General features: G+C 44.4%; 1 protein-coding gene across 2 annotated transcripts in view; it reads left to right on the forward strand.

The window, feature by feature from the left end:
• Positions 1-10,684: 10,684 nt before the first annotated feature.
• The window catches only part of SYTL1 (synaptotagmin like 1), a 67,991-nt gene continuing 54,933 nt past the window's right edge, over positions 10,685-23,742 (forward strand). For both annotated transcript variants that reach the window (XM_056557391.1, XM_056557393.1), the window contains exon 1: positions 10,685-10,898. In XM_056557391.1, coding sequence (XP_056413366.1) covers positions 10,780-10,898 — 119 coding nt within the window. In that variant the 5' untranslated portion in view covers positions 10,685-10,779. The remainder of the gene's footprint in view (positions 10,899-23,742) is intronic.

Here is a 23,742-nt window from a genome sequence, read left to right on the forward strand (position 1 = left end):
GAGATAAGATGTCTAGGGGTGGAGTACCTCTTTAAGGCTCACTATACCCCTTGTTACGTTCCGTGAGGGGTGTAGTTTCCAAAATGAGGTCACGTGTGGGTGTTTTTTTTTGTGTGTTTATGTCAGAACCACTGTAACGATCAGCCACCCCTGTGCAAATCACCTCAAATGTACATGGTACGCTCTCACTCCTGAGCCTTGTTGTGCGCCCGCAGAGCATTTTACTTCCACATAATGGGTATTTCCATATTCAGGAGAAATTGTGTTACAAATTTTAGGGGACTTTTTTTCCTTTTACCTCTTGTGAAAATGAAAAGTGTGGAACAGCAACAGCATGTTAGTGTAAAAGTGTAAAAAAATTATAAAATTTTTACAATAACATGCTGGAGTAGACCCCAATTTCCCCTTTTCATAAGGGGTAAAAGGAGAAAAAAAACCACAAAATTTGTTAGGCAATTTGTCCTGAGTACGGAAATACCCCATTTGTATCCCTAAACTGTTTGAAATACGACAGGGCTCCGAAGTGAGAGAGCGCCATGCGCATTTGAGGCCTAAATAAAGGGATTTGCATAGGGACCCGGATGCAAGAATTACACTTGCCTCCGATACTAAAAATACCCTATGGCAGTGTTTCCTAAACAGGGTGCCTCCAACTGTTGCAGAACTTCCAGCATACCTGGAATCAATCGCTGTCCGGTAATACTGGGAGTTGTCTTGCAACAGCTGGAGGCTCCGTTTTGGAAACAGTGTCATACGAGAATTTTTTATTTGGGGGGGGGGCGGTGTAGGGATATGTGTATATGTAGTGTTTTAACCTTTATTTTGTGTAAGTGTAGTGTAGTGTTTTTAGGGTACATTCACACGGCTGCGGCGGAAAATTAGCTTCATCTCAAACTTGTAGCAAGAAACTCACTGTAGACCCCCGCCCGTGTAAATGTACCCTGTACATTCCCATGGTGGGGGGGAAATCTCCAGCTGTTGCAAAACTACCACTACCAGTAAGCCCTTTGGCTGTCCGTGCATGCTGGGGGTTGAAGTTATGCAACAGCTGGAGGCACACTGGTTGCAGAACACAGAGTTTGTTACTTAACTCAGTGTTTCGCAACCAGTGTGCCTTGAGCTGTTGCAAAACTACAACTTCCAGCATGTACGGTCTATCAGTGCATGCTGCAAGTTGTAGTTTGTCACAGTTGGAGGCACACTGGTTGAGAAACGCTGAGTTAGGTAACAAACTTTGCAACCAGTGTGCCTTCAGCCGTTGCAAAAACTACAACTCTCAGCATGCAGTGACAACTGAAGGGCATGCTGGAACTTGTAGTTATGCAACAGCTGGAGGCATACTACTAACACTCCCAGCATGCCCTTTGGTTGTCCCTGCATGCTGGAGGTTGTAGTTATGCAACAGCTGGAGGCACACTGGTTGCAAAACACTGAGAATTTGTTACTTAACTCAGTGTTTCCCAACCAGTGTGCCTCCAGCTGTTGCAAAACTACAACTCCCAGCATGCCCAGACAGCCGAAGGACATGTTGGGAGTTGTAGTTTTGCAACATCTGGAGGGCCACAGTTTGGAGACCACTGTGCAGTGGTGTCCAAACTGTAGCCCTTCCAGATGTTGCAAAACTACAACTCCCAGCATGCCCAGACAGGCTTTGGCTGTCTGGGCTTGCTGGGAGTTTGTAGTTTGGCATCTCATGGAAGGATGCAGTGAAGATCGCTTATCGCTGATCTTTACTGCTGCCTCTGCCGGTTCCACCGCTGCCTGTCCCGATCCCGCTGCCGATTCCGCCGTGATCCTCGGTCCCGCCGCGATCCTCGGTCCCGACACCCTCCGCCATCTTCCCCCTGCTCTGCCCTGACATCCAGGGGCGGGCAGAGCGGGGATTTCAACTTTGACTTCCTGCCTCCCTCCTGCCATTGTTCAGTTTGTCCTAAAGACCAATGGCAGGGCATAGGAGCGAGGTGGCCACCTGGCTCCTATCCCTCAGGATGATCGGAGCTGTCTCTGACAGCTCCGATCATCCCTATTTTCTGGGCTATCGGGTCACCAGAGACCCGATCAGCTCGGAACCCTGCAAGTCCTTGTCATTAGTCAGTCACTAACTGACTGACTAATGACAACCATCAGCAGCAGGGGACCATTCTGATTGGTCCCCAGCTGCATAGTGTCATCGGTCAGCTGTTCAGAACAGCTGCGATGACGTTTCTATCACCATGCCAACGGACATGGGGATAGAAAATGTATTGGACGTTTATGAACGTCCATTTGTGTTAAGTCACAGGAAAAATGGATGTTCATAAACTTCCATTTGCGGGAATGGGTTAGTGTTATTGAAAAAAATGGCCACTAGGTGGCTCTGTTCTGTTCACTGCACAAGTCAAACAGTTAGTTTGGTCTCCTCCCAGCCTGGCAGGAGACCAAACTCAGGAAGTGCATGTGGGGCATGGCAAGGCACAGCTCTCGCAGGCCTCAGTGACGTCGCTCCTGCTGGGGAACACCCACTTTCTCCTGCTGGGAGCTCACACAATGTGAGCAAGGGGAAAGGTATGACACAGAGCTTTTTAAAGCTCAGAATTTTTTTTTTAAAGGGCTGAAGGGGTGTTAGGAGTAGTTAGGGAATATAATCTGAGTTAGTTTAGAAAATATGGTTTGATGACAGGTACTCTTTAACACGTTAACGACCATGGACGTGTATACACGTCCTGGTGGGCTGCATGTTCCTGCACCAGTGTGCGTATACACGTCCATGGCTCTCATGGATACTGCCCAGTGTACTCACGAGATCATGGCAGGGACTCAGGTGTAACACACAGCCGGGACCCTGCCGCACTGCAGGGACCCAAGTAAACTTCGGTCTCGGCAGTTTAACCCTTACAGCTGCAAGCAAGCGACCGCAAGCTGTAAGAAGTTTGACAGAGGTAGGGGTCTCCTTCTGTCTCTCTCCAGCAGCACCCCACAATGATCGCGGGGTGCTGCGGCATACTTGGGCAGCTGGGGGTCTTACAAAGGACGTTAGGATGTTCTGATATGCTGCCTGCCAGTGCTAAACTGGCAGGCAGCATATTACTACAATGCTTTGGAATACTAAGTATTCCAAAGCATTAAAAAAGTGTTTAGAAATAAATAAATAGTAAATAAAATAAAATAAAAGTGTAAAAAAAAGGGGTAAAAGCAATAAAAGTGTAAAAAAAAAAAGAGTAAAAAATGAAAATACATTTATTAAATAAGTATAATAAAGAATTAAAATGCATAATGAATAGGATCACACGGCGCAAATCCGCAGCATATTACATGATGCAGATGCCCATCAGCAGTCACAATAATGAGCTCCCTGCTGCGGCTGAGTAGCTTTTTGTGTCCACTCATAGCGGCGGATTTCCCGATGGCAGTCATGAGCGGACACACTGAGCTACCGAGCCGCAGCAGTGATCTCGCTCTTGTGACTGCCGGGGGCATCCGCGGTGTGAAATACGCTGCGGATGCGCTCTATGTGACCCTATACTTAGTAAATACTTTTTTACAAACGCCCCGTTCATACTGCATTTCTGCAGTACGTTATCTGTCAGCATCATGCCAAAAAAGTGATGCTGACGTAAACTGTAGCAGCTCCATTAATTTCTGAATGAGACTTCTACAGCATACACTGGCATCCCTTTTTCGACATGACGGATATATCCATCAGGATCTTCAACTGTCACAGACAGCTGTGCATCACTGCTAGCTGACCAAGGAGCGATCAGAGTGGTCCCTGGTCCAGCTAATATATATTTATTTCTGAGACAAAAATCTTGCGGTCCACATGGGGTCACTTGTAGGGATGCGGTATTGTTCTGCCAGCTCCGATCCTTTGCAGACATGGAGTGGGGTCTATAATTCATATACAGTAATTATGCCCTGAAAGCCAAAGGGGGCTCCTCACCTTCTTGGTCCTACCAGGCGGTCAGGCAGTATCACCGAGCTAGATCAATAATAGATGATGTGCATTCACTGCACTAAATGATTATGAAGTATTTAACAACAAATCACCGAATAGAAGAAAAGACATCACTGTTATCACAATGTAGGGCTAAAACTTAACCTTCAATGTGTACTAAATAAAATAAAAAAATAATATCACCTACAATAAGTGTATGCACACCACCAAAACCAAAAAATGCACAAAAGCCAAAGTACGCCAATAGGTGACGGGACAGGAACACACGAAATTTTGATAGGGGAGGTCCTGATGAAGATGTATATAGAGTGTGTAGAACCCCTCAATAAAATTGCTGCAATGGTCGTCCAATATGAATGCAGAGATGAAGTGGGGGAAGTGCTCTCTAACACTAGGCGCCCTCACCTACTGTCCCTGCCTTTTGAGGTGCCCAACTCCTAAACAGGGTGGCCTCAACCATGGTGACGTTCCCTTGCCTCATATAAAGTGAGCGAAAAAATAATAAATGTAGAGACAGAGTAGAAAGCAGATGCGACCTATAAGTCACCTAGTCCTGTCACACTAGTGGCGCACTGTCAAATAACCAAAGTATATACAATAATCTGATAACTCACTGGTCACATGTTCCAATGCAACCAAAAAGCCATATTTTCAAGATTCAAGTCTGTTTTCAGCACGATCCTGTAGTCCACCATCAGGACTGTGGGCTATTGAGGGACTTGACGTTTTCTTTCGCTGACACCATCGTGGTCATGATAGGTATATCTCTAGTGTGTGCCATTACACACCTGGATTGTTTTCTTTGTATACAGGAACTAGTTTAAGTATTCTGCCCCATTGTATTGAGACATGGGATTTTGTTACACTATGAAACCGGTGTGAATATGTACTTAAAGTATTAGTCTAGTTGCATTATATCGGCATCTTTTTTAGTGCACTGTGTCCCATTGTATTGTGACAGTGCACTTGAGCTGCTGAGTTGATATTTCATTGGTGTGATTTTGCATTAAGAGTATTATACCTGGTGCACTGTGTTGGCGCCTTGTGCACTACTCTATTTCTTTGTCCCTATCATCATGTTGTGTGGGTACATATACTACCAGCGTTCCATCAGGTTGCTGTTGCTGACATCAAAGCACAATACCATTCGGGTGATAGAGCCCTCTGCCTGAACATAGATTTTTATTGTCATTTTTTGTATTTTACTGGAATCTTGAAAATATGGCTTTCTGGTTCCCTGATGAACCTGTTCTCGATTAGACGGGGAAAACGCGCTGGAACATGTGACCAGTGAGTTATCAGATTATTGTATATACTTTGGTTTTTTGACACTGCGTCACTAGTGTGACTAGTTTTGACACTGACGGGACTAGGTGACTTATAGGTCACATCTGCTTTCTACTCTGTCTCTACATTTATTATTTTTTCCCTCACTTTATATCAGGCAAAGGAAAGTCACCGTGGTTGAGGCCACCCTGTTAAGGAGGTGGGCACCACATAAGGCAGGGACAGTGGGTGAGGGCGGCCTAGTGTTAGAGAGCACTTCCCCCACTTCATCTCTGCATCCATATAGGATGACCGTTGCATCCATTTTATTGAGGGGTTCTACACACTCTATATACATCTTCATCAGGACCTCCCCTCCCTCCTTATACTATTACTATCACCATTACATGTGTTCCTTTCCCGTCACCTAGTGGCATAGGTTGGTTTTTGTGCAATTTTTTTTTGCATTTTTTGGTTTTGGGGGCATGCATACACTTATTGTAGGTGATATTATTTTTTTATTTTGTTTAGTACATATTAAAGGTTAAGTTTTAGCCCTACATTGTGATAATAGTGAGGTATTTTCTTTTATTCAGTGATTTCAGGCGGTCAGGCAACCAGGTGGGGGTACTGCCCAGCCGGGATGAACAGCGTGCTAAAATATGGGGCGCATTTTCTCCATTTCAGAAGCAATGTACCAAAATGATGTCCCACAAATAAAGAATTTGTAAAAAAAAAAAAAAAAAAAGCTAATTACAATTTTTTTTCACTGACTTTGAAATAATTCTAGCCACACAATAAGGGCTCAACGTACTCACTTTTGCCCTAGGTGAATACTTTAGGGGCGTAGTTTCGAAAATGGGGTCACTTCTGGGGGTGCGGTATTGTTCTGACAGCTAAAATGCTCTGCAAGATGAAGGGCGGCCTATAATTTGTATTATGATATCCTGAAAGTCAAATGGCGCTCCTCTCCTTTTGGGTCCCACCATGTGGCCATGCAACCAAATATGGCCTAGGCGGGGTATTACCGAACACGGGACGAACAGCGTAATAAAATATGGGACGCATTTCCTCCATTTCAGACAACAACATGTCCCACAAATTATGCATTTGTGAAAAAAAGCTAATTTTATTTTTTTCACTTAGTTTGTAACCATTGCAGCCACACAAAAAAGGACTCAAAGTACTCACTTTTGGTCTAGGTGAATAATTTAGGGGGTGTAGTTTCCAAAATGTGGTCACTTGTGGGGGTTCTGTATGGTTCTGGCAGCTAAAACCCTTTGCAGGCATGAAGTGCAGCCTATAATCCATTCAGCCTAAAATGATGCCCTGAAAGCCAAATGGCGCTCCTCTCCTTCTGGGTCCTACCACGCTGCCAAGGAACCAAACATGGCCTAAGCGGGGGTATTTCCAAACATGGGCCGAGCAGCTTTATAAAATATAGGGTGCATTTCTTGCAATATCAGAAGCGATGTACAAAAAATATGTCCCACAAATTATACATTTGTTTCAAAGAAAGCAAATTTGGAATTTTTAACACTGACTTTGTAATAATTCTTGCCAAAAAACTATGGTGTTAAAATGCTCACTGTACCCCCTAGTGAATACCTTAAGGGGTTTAGTTTTTAAATGGGGTCATTTAGTGGGGGTTCCTATGTTCTACCACCTTCAAGTTAACGGCAAACCTTTCATAGAAAATTAAAAAAAGATGTACTTTTCAAATGTTCTAAATTTCAAGTAAAATTGTTAGGCTTCTAATTAATTTAACCCTTTCAGGAACCATGACGTACCGCTACATCATGGGACACTTGGTCATAAGGACCCATGACGTACCAGTACGTCCGTGGGAATTCCGGTCCCCACCACGCGCTGGGTGGGGACCGGACTGGGGTGACTGCTGATTTTGATCAGCAGGCACCCCGCGCAAATGCCCAGGAGGGTCATCAGACCCCTCCCCATGTCGGCAATCGCCGCAAATGTGTGAATTCACCGGCGATTTCTATGGTGACCCGGAAAATAAGTGGGATCGAGGTTGTCCAAGACACCCACGATCCCCCTGAAGGGATAGGAGTGAGGTGGCAGGTGCCACCCCTCCTATCCCTGCTATTGGTCATCTAGAAGCGACGACCAATAGCAGATCGGGGGCGGAGGGGGGGGTTAAGTTTCGGTTTCCCCGTTCTGCCCATCCACAATAGGCAGGACAGAACGGGGAAACTGACAGGGACCGGCGCCAAAGATCCACTTACCCATCGGCAGCGGCAGCAGAGGACGGCGATGCGGCTCCCTGGATCCTACAGAAACCGGTGAGTTGCCTAGCAACATCTGGAGGGCTACAGTTTGAGAACACTATACAGTGGTCTCTAAACTGTAGCTCTCCAGATGTTGCAAAACTACAACTTCCAGCATGTACTGATCACCGAAGGGCATGCTGGGAGGTGTAGTTATGCAACAGCAGGCGGTACGCAACTACAACTCCCAGCATGCCCAGACAGCTGTTTGGGCATGCTGGGATTTGTAGTTTTGCAACATCTGGAGGGCCACAGTTTGGAGATCACTGTGCAGTGGTCTCTAAACTGTAGCCCTCCAGATGTTGCAAAACTGCAAATCACAGCATGCCCTTTTCCTTACCAGCAGAGTGCTTCAAAGTCAAATTTTTCCTGAAATTTTGGAATTTTTCACCAATAAATGATGCAAGTATCGACAAAAATTTACCACTAACATAAAGTAGAATATGTCACGAAAAAACAATCTAGGAATCAAATTTATAAGTAAAGGCATCCCAGAGTTATTAATGCATAAAGTGATAGAGGTCAGATTTGTAAAAAATGCTCCCTTCCTTAGGGTCATAATGAGCTCTGTCCCCAAGGGGTTAAAGTTTTTTTTTACAAACATGCTCAGGCTGCCCAAAAAAATAAATAAAGAACCTATTCTTTCCTCTCTGTCCCCGTAGCCCCGGATATCGTTGCTTTGTTCTCTGCCGAGCTACTACTTCTTGGTGCTGGGGTCCAATACGCTTGAGTGCCGCTCAGCCAATCACCAGCTGAGACAGGACGCTGCTGCAACCGGTAATTGGCTGAGTGGCAATGCCTTTCACTGATCCTGGGGCCTGAAACATTACATTGCCAATTACTGGCCACAGCTGTGTCCCTCCTCAGCCAGTGACTGGCTAAGCGGCACTCTGATGTATTGTCATCCCAGCACCAGGAATTGGAGTATGGCAAAAAAACAGAGCAGCGATACCAGAGGCTATGGGAACTGAGTAAGAGGTAAGTATAAGTTTTTTTTTGGCAGCTTTGGCATGTTTATAGGAAAAACATTTTTGCTGGATAAACTCTTTAAACTTAAAACAGTTAACTATGTTTGAAAAGATATCTAGTCAAATGTATTTGCAAGTATATAATATTTATATAATATGTTAATTAAAGGTTTTATATTGTATAAGTTCCCACATAAGTTATATTGTTCCCACATAACATTTGCATCATTACCATTCACAAAGACAGCATAGTTAAAAGGGCATTCTAATCTTGACAGATATTCTAGTGCACCTTAAATTCCCACTGTGTTATGAAGTCATGGCCGTAAATGTTGGCACCCCTGAAATTTTTCAAGAAAATGAAGTATTTCTCACAGAAAAGGATTGCAGTAGCACATGTTTATTCCCTTTGTGTGCATTGGAAAAAAAGCTAATTGGACATAATGTCACACCAAACTAAAAAAATGGTCCGGACAAAATTATTTGCACCCTTTCAAAATTGTGGAAAAATAAGATTGTTTCAAGCATGTGATGCTCCTATAAACTCACCTGGGGCAAGTAACAGGTGTGTGCAATATAAAAATCCCACCTGAAAGCAGATAAAAAGGAGAGAAGTTCCCATAGTCTTTGCATTGTGCGTCTGTGTGTGCCACACTAAGCATGGACAACAGAAAGAGGAGAAGAGAACTGTCTGATGACTTGAGAACCAAAATTGTGGAAAAATATTAACAATTCCAAGGTTACAAGTCCATCTCCAGAGATCTAGAATTGCCTTCATCCACAATGGGCAACATTATGAGGAAGTTTGCAACCCATGGCACTGTAGCTAATCTCCCTGGACATGGATGGAAGAGAAAAATTTATGAAAGGTGTCAATGCAGGATAGTCCGGATGGTGGATAAGCAGCCCCAAACAAGTTCCAAAGATATTCAAGCTGTCCTGCAGGCTCAGGGAGCATCAGTGTCAGCGCAAACTATCCGTCGACATTTAAATGAAATGAAATACTATGGCAGGAGACCCAGGAGGACCCCACTGCTGACACAGAGACAGAAAAAAGCAAGACTACATCTTGCCAAAATTAACTTGAGAAAGCCAAAATCCTTCTGGGAAAATGTCTTGTGGACAGATGAGACCAAGATAGAGCTTTTTGGTAAGGCACATCATTCTAGTGTTTACTGAAAAAAGAATGAGGCCTACAAAGAAAAGAACACAGTACCTACAGTGAAATATGGTGGAGGTTCAATTAAGTTTTGGGGTTGCTTTGCTGCCTCTGGCACTGGGTGCTTTGAATGTGTGCAAGGCATCATGAAATCTGAGAATTGCCAACGGATTTTGGGTCGCACTGTACAGCCCAGTGTCAGAAAGCTGGGTTTGCATCCGAGATCTTGCGTCTTCCAGCAGGACAATGACCCCAAACATACGTCATAAAGCACCCAGAAATGGATGGCAACAAAGCGCTGGAGAGTTCTGAAGTGGCCAGCAATGAGTCCAGATCTAAATCCCATTCAACACCTGATGTTGGGAAAAGTTGCCCTTCCAATAAGAGAGACCTGGAGCAGTTGGCAAAGGTAAAGTGGTCCAACATTCTGGCTGACAGGTGTAAGAAGCTTATTGATGGTTATAGGAAGCGACTGATTTCAGTTATTTTTTCCAAAGGGTGTGCAACCAAATATTAAGTTAAGGGTGCCAATAATTTTGTCCAGCCCATTTTTGGAGTTTAGTGTGACAGTATCTCCAATTTTCTTTTTTTCCTCCCTTTTTTGGTTTAGTTCCAATGCACACAAAGGGAATAAACATGTGTATAACAAAACATGTGTTACTGCAATCCTTTTCTGTGAGAAATACTTCATTATCTAGAAAAATTTCAGGGGTGCCAACATTTACGGCCATGACTGTATGTAAAATAAATCTAAATATCATATAAAAAGGATGCCTTCAATATTCCAAGTCATTATTTAAAAAATTTGGTTCAAAAATGGTTTTGGTGGTGCCAGCAATGATTTTTCTGCAACCTTTCACTTGCCAGACCATAGTTCATCACTTCCTTATTCAAGGCTTGTGGTATTAGCTATTAAACATACATCCTGTACATACACCACCAAGCAGCTGCAACTAGTATACTCCCCCATAGTGTGTAGTCTGTCACTGTTTTTAACATTTTGCTTATTGCTGCCATGTCTCATGTACACTTCAAGATATCTTCAAGCTTTTTTTATGTGCCTCTCTAGGTGCCACTTAGGTAGACATCATATCACCCATGGTCATTCAGCTGGTGTGATTGACTTGTGCCTCTTCCTGCTGCTGTGACCAATGTGGGCAAAGAATGGATGACAGTGGGGACCTTCTGGATCTCAGTTTTTTGACAGGAGAGGAGCAAAAAGTGATAACTCAAGTTCTGCAGAGAGACACACAGCTAAGGGAGAAGGATGACCAGCGAGTACAGTAAGTGATTAAGTACTGTAGAAGACAGGATGTTTCCATGACAGGTAGACATGATTTGCTTTTCTATATGTGTTGGTTTATTTTCACAGCATTTTTATACACATTAGAACATATTTACAGTTGTCAGTCATTTTTAGGAGGTCTATTACATATAAAGCAGTTTTCTCAAGCACAGAAAAATGGAAAGGTGCAAAAATTACAATCTTACCTTACCTTGAAACATAACACAGTGGTGGCCCCTTAGGGCCCTTTTCCACAGGCCGACGGGAGATCTTGCTGATCTTAGTTTGTTTGCTGAGCCTTTAGAAGAATCACTTGTGTGGTCATTTAAATTCTTCTATTTAGGCTGATTGGTGTCCTGTTAACATGGTCCACGTAAAAAGGCGGGCCTTTTGTCGACAACCCATTACTTTCCTATGTTTCTGGAGTAGACTGTCAATTCTCCAAAGCCATTTTGTTTAAAGGAGTCTTGATGACAGATATATCTTTTTATATTTATTGCTTTGTATATATCGCATAATGATCTGTATACAGTTGAGATTGACGCAAATGTGATGGTTATTACAAAATTTGCTGCTTCAGTGTTTTTAGATCTTTTACTCAGTTGATATGAAAAAAAGGTTTTTCACCAGAGTACCCCCAGAGTGAGCCCACTACGTTGGATGAAAAGCAACCCAACACATGAATGGTCTCCTGATGCTTAACTATCAGCATGACAGAGAACTCATGGTAGTGCTTACCTTTTCTTCTTCAGACAATCATTTTTCTAGATGTCCCATCATAGAAAATTACTTTACCCTAGTTTTCTGAGTACAATCCACCTACTCCCTGCAGAATATCAGTCTGTCCCGATCCTGTAACTAAATCCTCTTTAGAAGAGGGTTCTGACTCTTACTAGATTTTATTAGGTGTCCTGAGGCCTTCTTCTCATCAATTGAATCTCTCTCCTTGAAGTTCTTGATGGTTCGTTAAATTGTTTATTTAGGGTGTCAATCTAGCCCAGATCTTTTGTGTAGTCTGCTCTCTTTTGGTTTAGCAGCATCATGCCTCACCGTGGTAATGTTTCTGCACTAAACAGAGTTGCACACAGTTGAATGACAGCTCCTCTGTCCTATCAGCTGCAGGAGCGCTGGGCCAGTCACTGTGGAGTTTATGGAGCAGATGGAAATAGCTGAAAAGGTTGATCAGCAAGAGACCATTCAAGTCCATGCCCCTCTGGTACTGGTAGTCACTCCGCCTGAACCTCCTGTTAAATTCCCTGACCAGTTATCTAGCAATAGAAAATCTTTTGTCGATATTAAGGAAAGCTGCAAGTTTTATTTCCGCTTAAGGCCGTTACCGTCAGGTTCAGTGGACATAGTGATTTCTTTGCTACACGGCACTACTCAGCACCGGAGTTAAAGGGGTATTCCGGCTTTATACATCATATCCCCTATCCAAAGTATAGAGGATAAGATGTATGATCGCAGGGGTCCCGCTGCTGGGGAGCCCCCGCGATCTCGGTGAAGCCCCCGGCATTCTGTGCCGGGGACCTGACGTCACGGGCACGCCTCTAGTGATGTCACGCCAAGCCTCCTCCATTAATGTCCATAGTGGACAGGGATGTAGGCCGCTAGAGGAATACTGTGCAAAGTTCCACAAATGGTGCATAGCCTCTAAGTGGAAAGACCCTGTATTATGGTGTCAATTTCTGTTAGGGTTGTCATACACCCTTAAAGACTTGTTAGAGACGTACCCCATTCCTAAAAATCTTGAATAACCTTTGACTTTAGCTATCTATCTTGATATATGATTGCGGGAACACAGACAGAAACACAGAGCAAAGTCAGGATAGAAATATTTCAAATCTATAGGGCAGCACCGTTTTAACCCCTAAAGGACTCAGGGTTTTTCCGTTTTTGCATTTTAATTTTTTCCTCATCACCTTCTAAAAATCATAACACTTTCAATTTTGCACCTAAAATTCCATATTATGGCTTATTTTTTGCGCCACCAATTCTACTTTGCAGTGACATTAGTCCTTTTACCCAAATATCCACGGCGAAACGGAAAAAAAATTAATTGTCCAACAAAATTCAAGAAAAAATGCCATTCTGTAAATTTTGGTTGCTTCTACGCAGTGCATTTTCCGGTAAAAATGGTACCTTATCTTTTTTTCTGTAGGTCCATATGGTTAAAAAGATACGCTACTTATATAGGTTTGATTTTGTATTACTGAAAAAAATCATAACTACATGCAGGAAAATTTATATGTTTAAAATTGAGCGCTAATTTTTAGTGCCGTGATCTGGTTTTTATCGGTACCATTTTTGTATTGATTGGACTTTTTGATCGCTTTTTATAATTTTTTTAATGTTATAAAAAGTGACAAAAAATACGCTATTTTGGACTTTTGAATTTTTTTGCGTGTATGCCATTGACCGTGCGGTTTAATTAATGATATATTTTTATAGTTTGGACATTTCCGCACACGGCGATACCACATATGTTTATTTTTATTTTTATTTACACAGTGTTTTTTTTAAATGGGAAAAGGGGGGGGGGTGATTCTTACTTTTATTAGGGTAGGCGTTAAATGATCTTTATTAACTTTTTTTTCACACTTTTTTTTTTTGCAGTGTTATAGCCCCCTCTAGTGGCTATAACACTGCACACACTGATCTGCTACACAGATCATTGCCGTGCATTAACACGGCAATGATCAGTGTTATCGGCGGTCAATTGCTCAAGCCTGGATTTCAGGCTTGGAGCAATCAATCGCCGATCAGATGCGACGGAGGCTGGTAAGGCTCGCGGTCTAGCTGATCGGGACGTCGCGTTCTCACCGCAATGGTCCCAATCAGCCCGACTGAGCTGCCGGGAGTGTATTTTTGTTACTTTAGACGCGCCGATTAACTTTGAATGCCGCATTTAAAGGGTTCATAGCAAGCGGCACTATGACCGATGCCGCATACTATTAGCCCAGGGTCCCGGCTTTCATTAGCAACCGGGACCGACCTGGTATGATATTATATATACCGGGATGGGGTACAGGGCGTACAGGTATGCCCTGCGTCCTTAAGAGGTTAAAATCAAAGAAATCAAGAGCAAAGTCAGTTAACAAGCTAAAGGTCAGGCAAACAAGATGCAAACACTGGTAAGGCTATGAGCCGCAATCATGAGCAAACCAAAACCAGAGTGCAGAGTTAAAATAGCCACCAAGGGAGAATGCAGACAGAACTCCACAATGACTGGTCCAGCGTTTCAGTAGCTGATATGACAGAGTAACTGTCATTTACCTGTTTTCAACTCTGTGTCGTGTAGAGCCATTTCCACTGTTATCCATGCTGAACCTAGAGAGAGCAGGCTGCACAGAAGAGCTAGGCTTGACATAACATAAGGGCAAACTAACAATATTTTTGTTTTAAAAGCACTTTTGATGCAAAACAATGATGGCTGCATGTGTTTTCTTGGAGATAACAATGGTTAACAATAGAAGACAATGATTTCAAGCACCATCCCCCCTTTCAAAGCAACCACGGCAGAGGTGAAGTGGATCCCCTGAGCCTGTGTAGATGATGGCGTTGGCCGTACCAGGTAGCGGAGTCTAAGGTGGCTCTGGTCTTCACAGAGCCCGCCGCAAAGCGAGATGTACTTGCTGCAGCAGGCTGCACCCAGGTCGCTACCCCTGATACGACTCATCCACACAGGCAGCCGAGGTGTAATGTGGCACAGGAAGGATAAGGCAACTCGAAGTCAGGACAGGCAGGAGGTCAGGGCTGGTGGCACTGTAGCAAGGTCAGGTCACGTAGCAAGAGCTCAGAAGGCAGGCGGCACAGGAGCAAGGTCTGGATACGTAGCAATCGGGTCAGATACATGGCAAGGGAAGACGCAAACTGTATGCTTTCTCTAAGGCTGAAATGGCACAAAGATCTGTCAAGGGTCAAAAGGAAGTGCTTATATTTATAGGGTCATGGAGCAGCAAGAACCAATTAAGTCTGTACTGGCCCTTTAAATTTCATAGTGCCGGCGTGCATGTGCCCTAGGAGGTGGGGAAGCAGGAAGGCCAGCAAGCAGGAAGAACAGAGGAGACACAGGGATGACGGGTAAGGTAATGAGCAGTGGGCTGGGTGCGATTGCATCATGGGATGCGAATCACTGTGCAAACTGCGCCGGGCAGTGGAGAAGGAGTGCGTTCGCGGCCAGCATGTCTGACTGCGGTGCAACTCCTAACAGTACCCCCCACCCCCTTAGGTCTCCCCCTCTTTTTAAGGCCGGAGAAACCTGAGCACCAGATCCCGGTCTAAGATGTTCTCCTCAGGTTTCCAGGACCTCTCCTCAGGACCAAGACCCTTCCAATCAACCAGGAAGTACCTTTTCCCCCTGATGGTCTCAGTGGCGAGAATCTCTTGAACTTCAAACACATCAGAGGCCCCGGTAACAGGGGTAGGAGAGATATACTTCTGAGAGAACCGGTTAAGGACCAACGGCTTGAGGAGACGTGGAAGGAGTTCGGGATGCGCAGAGAAGGAGGAAGATGTAACTTGTACGCAATCGGATTACTGCGGCATAGAACTTTAACCCCTTAAGGACGCAGCCCTTTTTCACCTTAAAGGGGTACTCCGGTGAAAACCTTTTTTCTTTTAAATCAACTGGTGGCAGAAAGTTAAACATATTTGTAAATTACGTCTATTAAAAAAATCTTAATCCTTCCTGTACTTATTAGCTGCTGAATACTACAGAGGAAATTCTTTTCTTTTTGGAATGCTCTCTGATGACATCACGACCACAGTTCTCTCTGCTGACGTTATTATAATAAAAACGCTTTATTTATTGTTGTCCTTAGTGGGATTTGAACCCAAGTCCCCAGCACTGCAAGGCAGCAGTGCTAACCACTGAGCCACCATGCTGCCCTTAGCATACATCTGCTATGCATCTGCTATGCATGGTTGCTAAAATGGACAGAGATGTCAGCAGAGAGCACTGTGCTCGTGATGTCAGTGTTCCAAAAAGAAAGGAATTTCCTCTGTACAATTCAGCAGCTAATAAGTACTGGAAGGATTAAGATTTTTTAATAGAAGTAATTTAAAAATATGTTTAACTTTCTGCCACCAGTTGATTTAAAAGAAAAAAGGTTTTCACCGGAGTACCCCTTTAAGGACTGAGCCCTTTTTCGCAATTCTGACCACCGTCACTTTACGAATTAATAACTCGAAAACGCTTTTTACGAATATTCTGATTTTGAGATCATTTTTTTGTTACATATTCTACTTTATTTTGGTGGTAAATTTTCGGAGTTACTTGTATCCTTTTTTGGTGAAAATCCCAAAAATTTTCTAACTTTTAAGCTCTCTACTTGTAAGGAAAATGGATATTCCCAATAAATTTAATTTTATTTACAAATACAATATGTCCACTTTATGTTGGCATCATTAAATGGACATATTTTTGCTTCTTGAAAAAATGAGAGGGCTTCAAAGTAGAGCAGCAATTTTCAAAAATTTCATGAAAATTGCTAAATCTGAAGGGACAGATGTTACAGAACTACAACTCCCAGCATGCCTGGGCAGTCTAGGCATGCTGAGAGTGGTAGTTTGGCAACATCTGGAGTGCTACCGTTTGGGCACCACTGTAACAGTGGTCTCCAAACTGTGACCCTCCAGATGTTGCAAAACTACAACTCCCAGCATGCCCAGAAAGCCTTTGGCTGTCCGGGCATGCTGGGAGTTTCAGTTTGGCCTTCCTATTGGTTGCCACAGTAAAGATCACTTTACTTTTACTTTCATTCACGTCCACCCCCCCCCCCCCCCCCCCCCCATCATCCCTATTTTCCGGGTGATCGGGTCACCAGAGACCCGTTCAGCCCAGAATAGAAAATCGCATGTCTGAATTGACATGCGATTTTCTGCAATCGCCGACATGGGGGGGGGGGAGGTCTCAGGACCCCCTGAGCGATGGCATTCCCGTCCGGTCCCCAACCGGCTAGCGGCGGGGAACGGAATTCCCACGGGCGCATGCATACGCCCCACGTCCTTAAGGACTCGGGATGCAGGGCGTATGCATGCGCCCGGCGTCCTGTAGAGGTTAAAAGGACCCAAGAACCGGGGGCCAGTTTGTAACTAGGTTGCTTCCGACGAACATACCTCACAGAGAGCCAAACCTTGTCCCCGGGGGAAAAGACTGGTGGAGACCTTCTCTTCTTGTCAGCCTGGGACTTCATGCGGGAGGAGGCAAAATCTAAAAAACACCAGGTTTCCTGCCAAATAGTTTGAAAGTCCCGAACCAAAATATCAACTGCTGGTACTCCAAAAGAAGTGGTCAGAGGTAGAGGAGGACAAAGTTAGTGACCGTAAACAATAAAGAATGGAGAGGTACTTGTAGAGTCAGAGTCACGATGATTGTAAGAGAACTCAGCCCAGGGTAACAGATTGAACCAGTCGTCCTGCCCGGGCAGAAACGAAATGGCGAAGATATTCTCCAAGAACCTGGTTCACCTGCTCTACCTGGCCGTTGGTTTGCGGGTGGTATGCTGATGAAAAGTCCAATTTTTCTTTGAGGCAAGAGCAGCGGGCCCGCCAAAACTTGGAAACAAACTGAACCCCTCTGTCAGAGACGATGTGAAGCGGTAGACCATGCAGGCGGAAAATATGTCGGAAGAATTGATCTGCCAACTGAGGAGCTGAAGGAAGTCCAGGCAGAGGTACAAAATGAGCCATTTTAGAGAAACGACCACCCAAATGACGGCAATTGGAGGAGGACGGCAAATCGGTGATAAAATCCATAGCAATGTGGGTCCACGGAAACTCAGGGACGGGTAAAGGCTGTAAGAGACCCACCAGAAGAAGTCTTGTTACGAGCACAAATTATGCAGGTATGGAAAAAATCAGCAACATCGCGCTCCAGGTTAGGTTCAAACGTTTTTATTGAACTTTTCAAGAATTTACAAACATATAACACAGGCCATTACATCATCATGGCCCTACAAAAAACAATATAAGAATAAAACACAAAGGAAAATATACATAGATCATATGTAAATACGGAAATATCACTCAGTAGGATAATAAGTTTGGTCAAAAAAGAAAAAATACAAATGTGATAATAATTGTCGTGTATTAATGGTCATACACATGGAATGTACAGGGTGGACCATTTATATGGATACACCTTAATAAAATGGGAATGGGATGTGATATTAACTTCCTGTTTGTGGCACATTAGTATATGTGAGGGGGGAAACTTTTCAAGATGGGTGGTGACCATGGTGGCCATTTTGAAGTCGGACATTTTGAATCCAACTTTAGTTTTTTCAATAGGAAGAGGGTCATGTGACACATCAAACTTATTGGGAATTTCACAAGAAAAACAATGATGTGCTTAGTTTTAACGTAACTTTATTCTTCCATGAGTTATTTACAAGTTTCTGACCACTTATAAAATGTGTTCATTGTGTTGGATTATCAATGTAACCCTCTTCTCCCACTCTTCCCACACTGATAGAATCATCGCAGGAGAAATGCTAGCACAGGTTTCCAGTATCCGTAGTTTCAGGTGCTGCACATCTCGTATCTTCACAGCATAGACAATTGCCTTCAGATGACCCCAAAGATAATAGTCTAAGGGGGTCAGATCGGGAGACCTTGGGGACCATTCAACTGGCCCACGATGACCAATCCACTTTCCAGGAAACTGTTCATCTAGGAATGCTCGGACCTGACACCCATAATGTGGTGGTCCACTATCTTCCTAGAGCATTCCTAGATGAACGTACGTCCGTATTCCAGGGTGACCGGCCAATAAAGAAGAATGTCCCCAGGTCAGCACCTTAATCCTAAGGCAAGATGGCATAAAAGTATTTCCTGGGGGAGCCTGCTGAAGATTGACTGGTGCTGCCATAACCAATCGATCTGGAGGAACAATATGACAAGCTTTAGGTTCCTGGCCCACCACATCGGAAGCTCGAGAGAGGCAATGCGAATGGGAAAAAGGGAATGGGAAAATTAAACCGGGAAAAGAAAAGTGACCACGTTGTGCAGACTGTAAGTAAAGAAGATTTTTATGGTCTGTATAGATATTGATAGGATGAGTAGCTCCCTCTAACAAGTGACACCATTCTTCCAGAGCGAGCTTAATGGCCAAGAGTTCCTGATCACCGATGATGTAGTTCCTCTCAGCAGGAGAAAATGTTTTAGAGAAGAAGCCGCAAGTCACCGTTTTGCCCTTGGAGGATTTCTGAGTCAAAACTGCTCCGGCTCCTACAGAAGAGGCATCCACTTCAAGGTAGAACGACTTGTCCAGGTCCAGGTCAAACAAGAAAAAGCCTCCTCCACTGTAGGTGGCCAGGACTTGGGATTGGCACCTTTCTTGGTAAGAGCCATAATCGGAGCTACCAGGAGAAGTGCGGAATGAACTGCCGATAATAATTGGCAAAACCAAGAAAGTTTTTAATAGCCCACAGACCAGAAGGTCGCGGCCAGGTTAGAACCGAAGACAGCTTGTCAGGATCCATCCGAAGGCTTTGGTTGGAGACAATATAGAACAACAGAGTCGAATTCTCGAAAAGACATTTCTCCAGCTTGACGTAGAGGTGGTTGCTCTGAAGGTGACGCAGGACCTTTCGCACATGAGTGCGATGAACTTCCAAGTTTGGCGAGAAGATCAAGATGCCATCCAGATACACCACAACGTGAGTGTAAAGGAGATCTCGGAAAATGTTGTTGACAAATTCTTGAAAAACGGCCGGGCGTTTCAGAGACCTATCGGCATCACAAGGTACTCATAATGCCCATCACGGGTATAAAAAGCAGTCTTTCACTTGTCTCCTTCCCGGATTCTCGCAAGTCCAACTTGGTGAATATCTTGGTTCCCTGTAGGCGATCGAATAGTTCTGAGATTTGTGGGAGGGAGTACCAGTTCTTGATGGTGATTTTATTAAGTCCCCAGTTATCAATGTAGGGACGGAGAGAACCATCCTTTTTTTTTCCACAAAGAAGAAACCGGCTATGGCAGGAGAGGTAGATTTCCGAATGAAGCCCTTCTGTAGGTTCTCGCTGATGTATTCTGACATGGCCTGCGTCTCAGGAGCCAACAAGGGATAGATTCTTCCCTGAGAGGGTGAAGAACCCGGCAGAAGATCAATTGGACAAGTAGGGTCGATGAGGGTCAATGAGGAGGAAGACTCTCCGCTTGCTTCTCGCAAAACACGTCAGCGAAGTCATGGTCCGGGGTAGGCAGACCCGGCAGAGAGGGGCAAGGAATAGGATGCTTCAGTTGAATTGTCACCAGACAGCGTTTCAGACAATCCTGACCCCAACAAGAAACTTCTCCTGACCCCAACAAGAAACTTCTCCGGAGCTCCAATCAAGAACCGGGGCGTGGCATTGCAGCCATGGCAGACCAAGGAGAACCGAGGAAGAACAGTGAGAGAGCACATAGAACTTGATCCACTCCTTGTGCATAGCACCCACTTGCATCTTCAGAGGTTAAATGATATACTTCACCGCGGAATTCAGGCACTCCCCATTGATAGTAGAGATGTACAGAGGCTTAATGAGCTGTTAGACTGGGAGATGATATTTATGGACCAGAGAGGCATCCATGAAGTTCCCTGCTGAACCAGAGTCCACAAAAGCAGAAATGAGAAACCGCAAGAGGAGAAGAGCCGGACCGGCATGTATAAGCGAGGAGAGGGAGTATTCACATCTAGAGACGCCTCCCTTACGTGCCCTAAGTGCATGCATTTCCCGGTTGCTGAAGCCGAAGAGGGCAGTTATTGTGAAAATGCTCCGGGCTGGCACAGTACAGGCACAGATTCTCTTCCCACCGGCGTGACCTCTCTTGCGGAGACAGATGAGCTCAATCCACCTGCATAGGCTCTTCGGCAGAAGGCATAGAAGTAAGTAGAGGCAGCCGCTGAAACACCGGAGCCAAACAGGGAAGACGACATGAACGAACAAGTTTGCGTTCTTGACGGAGCTCCTCTTGTCTCGCACATCAATGTGGGTAGCCAGCAGAATCAATTCAGCCAGGGAAGATGGTGGGTCCCGTGTGGCTAGGGTATCCTTTCCCGTGCTAGAAAGTCCCTTCTTGAAGGTAGCACACAGGGCCGCATCATTCCAATCCAATTCTGAAGCTAAAGTACGGAATTGGACCGCGTAGTCATCTACAGAGGAATCCCCTTGACGGAGGTTCAGGAGCACGGTTTCAGCCGAGGAACAACGTGCTGGCTCCTCGAAGACACTGTGGAATTCCAAAAGGAAAGCTTGCAGATCGGTCGTAACCGGATCACCTTTGTCCCAGAGTGGAGTAGCCCAGGTCAGCGCCTTACCGGAAAGAAGGCTCAACACGAAAGCCACTTTAGCATGTTCAGACGGGAACTGGTCAGACATGAGTTCCACATGCATAGAGCACTGGGTCCCCTTCAAACTTGGTTGGCAGAGACAGGCGAAGCTTGGGACAAAGGCATAGCCAGGAAGTTGCTGTCCCCGAAGGAGCCGCAGGAGCGGATTGCTGCTGTTGTTACTGCTGTTGCTGCTGCTGCTGAACGGAGAGGAGATGCTGCATTATGGTGGTCAGCTGATTCAGTTGCTGGGCCTGTTGGGCTAACTGTTGTGACTGCTGAGCCACAATGGAGGATAGGTCCTCGACACTAGGCAGTGGCACTAGAGATTAGCGAATTGAAGCTGACGAACCCGAATTCGTTACGAATTTCATGAAATATTCGATTCACAATGAATGCAAATATTGCCGAGATTCTGTTGCGCAAATCGTTTAATTAAACTCCATTTCCTGTGGTCCAGGCTCCAGGGCAGCTAAAATGGCAGATCCACATGTCAGTACATGGGGCAAGGAACGCTGGGAAGGCGGGAAGGAAAGGCGGGAAGGGAAGAAGGCGGGATGACTCTGAATCACAAGCAGGATGCAGCCTATCAGCAGCCAGTCACCCTTGTGATGTCACAGCCCTATATAATCATAGCCATTTTGCGGCTCGTCATATCATTCATCACACTGCACACAGAAAAGCTCATTCCAGCAGCGTTTCACATCCTAGTAACATCAGCGTTCTGTTGGACAGGGAGCAGTGTTTTTTTTTCAATGAAAAGGATTTTTACTACAACCATTAACCTCCCAGTTACTTTCTTCAGCATTGTATTAAAGAGAGGGGCAGATAGCTGTGTGTTGCCTCATACATTTCAACAAGCTGCCTCAACTTCATAAACCTTAGCAGAGGAGGCAGGAAGATTTCTTCAGAGCAATTCTGTGTCTTTGTTCCACAACAAATCATCTGCTGTACTAGTCTGTAGACGGTATAATACCCAGCAGTCCGTTCCTAATAGTCTTTGACAGAGTGAAATTTTGTGTTTAGTAAACAGCTTTTTTGTGCTGCAGCACTGTTGTGTTCTGCTGGTGTTGTGCAAAAATACGTTTATTAAGCGTACTGTACCGCATTTTTCTGCCCTCATAAGTGCATACCACATACGTACATCTAAGTAGTGTACTATTTTGTACCTGTTAATCTGTCAAGGGCCTACATACTGTGAAAGGACAGCCAAAAGTAATCACCAGCTTGTGTTTTACTCCAATATGTTTATTAAGCGTACAGTAGCGCATTTTTTGCCCTCATAAGTACATACCACATACCTACATCTAAGTGGTGTACTATTTAGTGCCTGTTAATCTGTCAAGGGCCTACATACTGTGAAAGGACAGCCAAAAGTAATCACCAGCTGGTGTTCTAACCCAATACTTATTTAAGTGTACTGTAGTGTATTTTTCTGCCCTCATAAGTACATACCACATACCTACATCTAAGTAGTGTACTATTTTAAACCTATTAATCTGTCAAGGGACTAAAAACTGTGGAAGTCCAGGCAAAACTACTCACCGGTTTGTGTTTTTACTCAGATACTTTTTTAAGTGTACTGTAGCGCATTTTTCTACATACCACATACGTACAAATAAGTAGTGTACTATTTTGTACCTGTTAATCTGTCAAGGGCCTAGATACTGTAAAAGCCCAGGCCAAAGTAATCACCAGCTGGTGTTTTATAAAAATAAGTTTATTAACCGTACAGTAGCTCATATTTCTGCCCTCATAAGTGCATACCACATACCAACATCTAAGTAGTGTACTATTTTAAGCCTGTTAATCTGTCAAGGGCCTACATACTGTAAAAAGGACAGCTAAAAGAAATTGCCAGCTGGTGTTTTACTCCAATACGTTTATTAAGCGTACAGTAGTGCATATTTCTGCCCTCCTAAGTGCATACCACATACCTACATCTAAGTAGTGTACTATTGTAAGCCTGTTAATCTGTCAAGGGACTAGATACTGTGAAAGTCCAGGCAAAACTACTCACCGGCTTGTGTTTTTACTCAGATACTTTTTTAAGTGTACTGTAGCGCATTTTTCTGCCCTCATAAATGCATACCACATACGTACATCTAAGTAGTGTACTATTTTGTACCTGTTAATCTGTCAAACCGAGAGGTTTAGTGTTTATGATTAGGGGCATATGTATGGCCTGATACTCTCTCTATACATTATATTTAATCTGTCAAGGGCCTAGATACTGTGAAAGTCCAGGCAAAAGTACATACCTGCTGCTGTTCTAGACACATACTGTTTAAGCGTAGTGAAGCGTATTGTACTCCCCTCATATACGCACTAAGTATGTCAGGCAGAGAAGTGCAAGGAAATGCACAGAGGAGTGGCAGAGGCCTAAATTCCTCAGGCAGAGGTCGCAGCAGACTAGGGATGAGTAGCAGCAGGAGTCGCAGCGAGAGGCCTGAGCTCCCGGTATCAGCTAGCGGTCGTGTCTCGACCAGCAAACCATCTGCTGTCATCGATTGGTTAACACGGTCA

This window comes from Hyla sarda, chromosome 2 (genome assembly GCF_029499605.1).
Source record: "Hyla sarda isolate aHylSar1 chromosome 2, aHylSar1.hap1, whole genome shotgun sequence".
Classification (NCBI taxonomy): Eukaryota; Metazoa; Chordata; class Amphibia; order Anura; family Hylidae; genus Hyla; species Hyla sarda.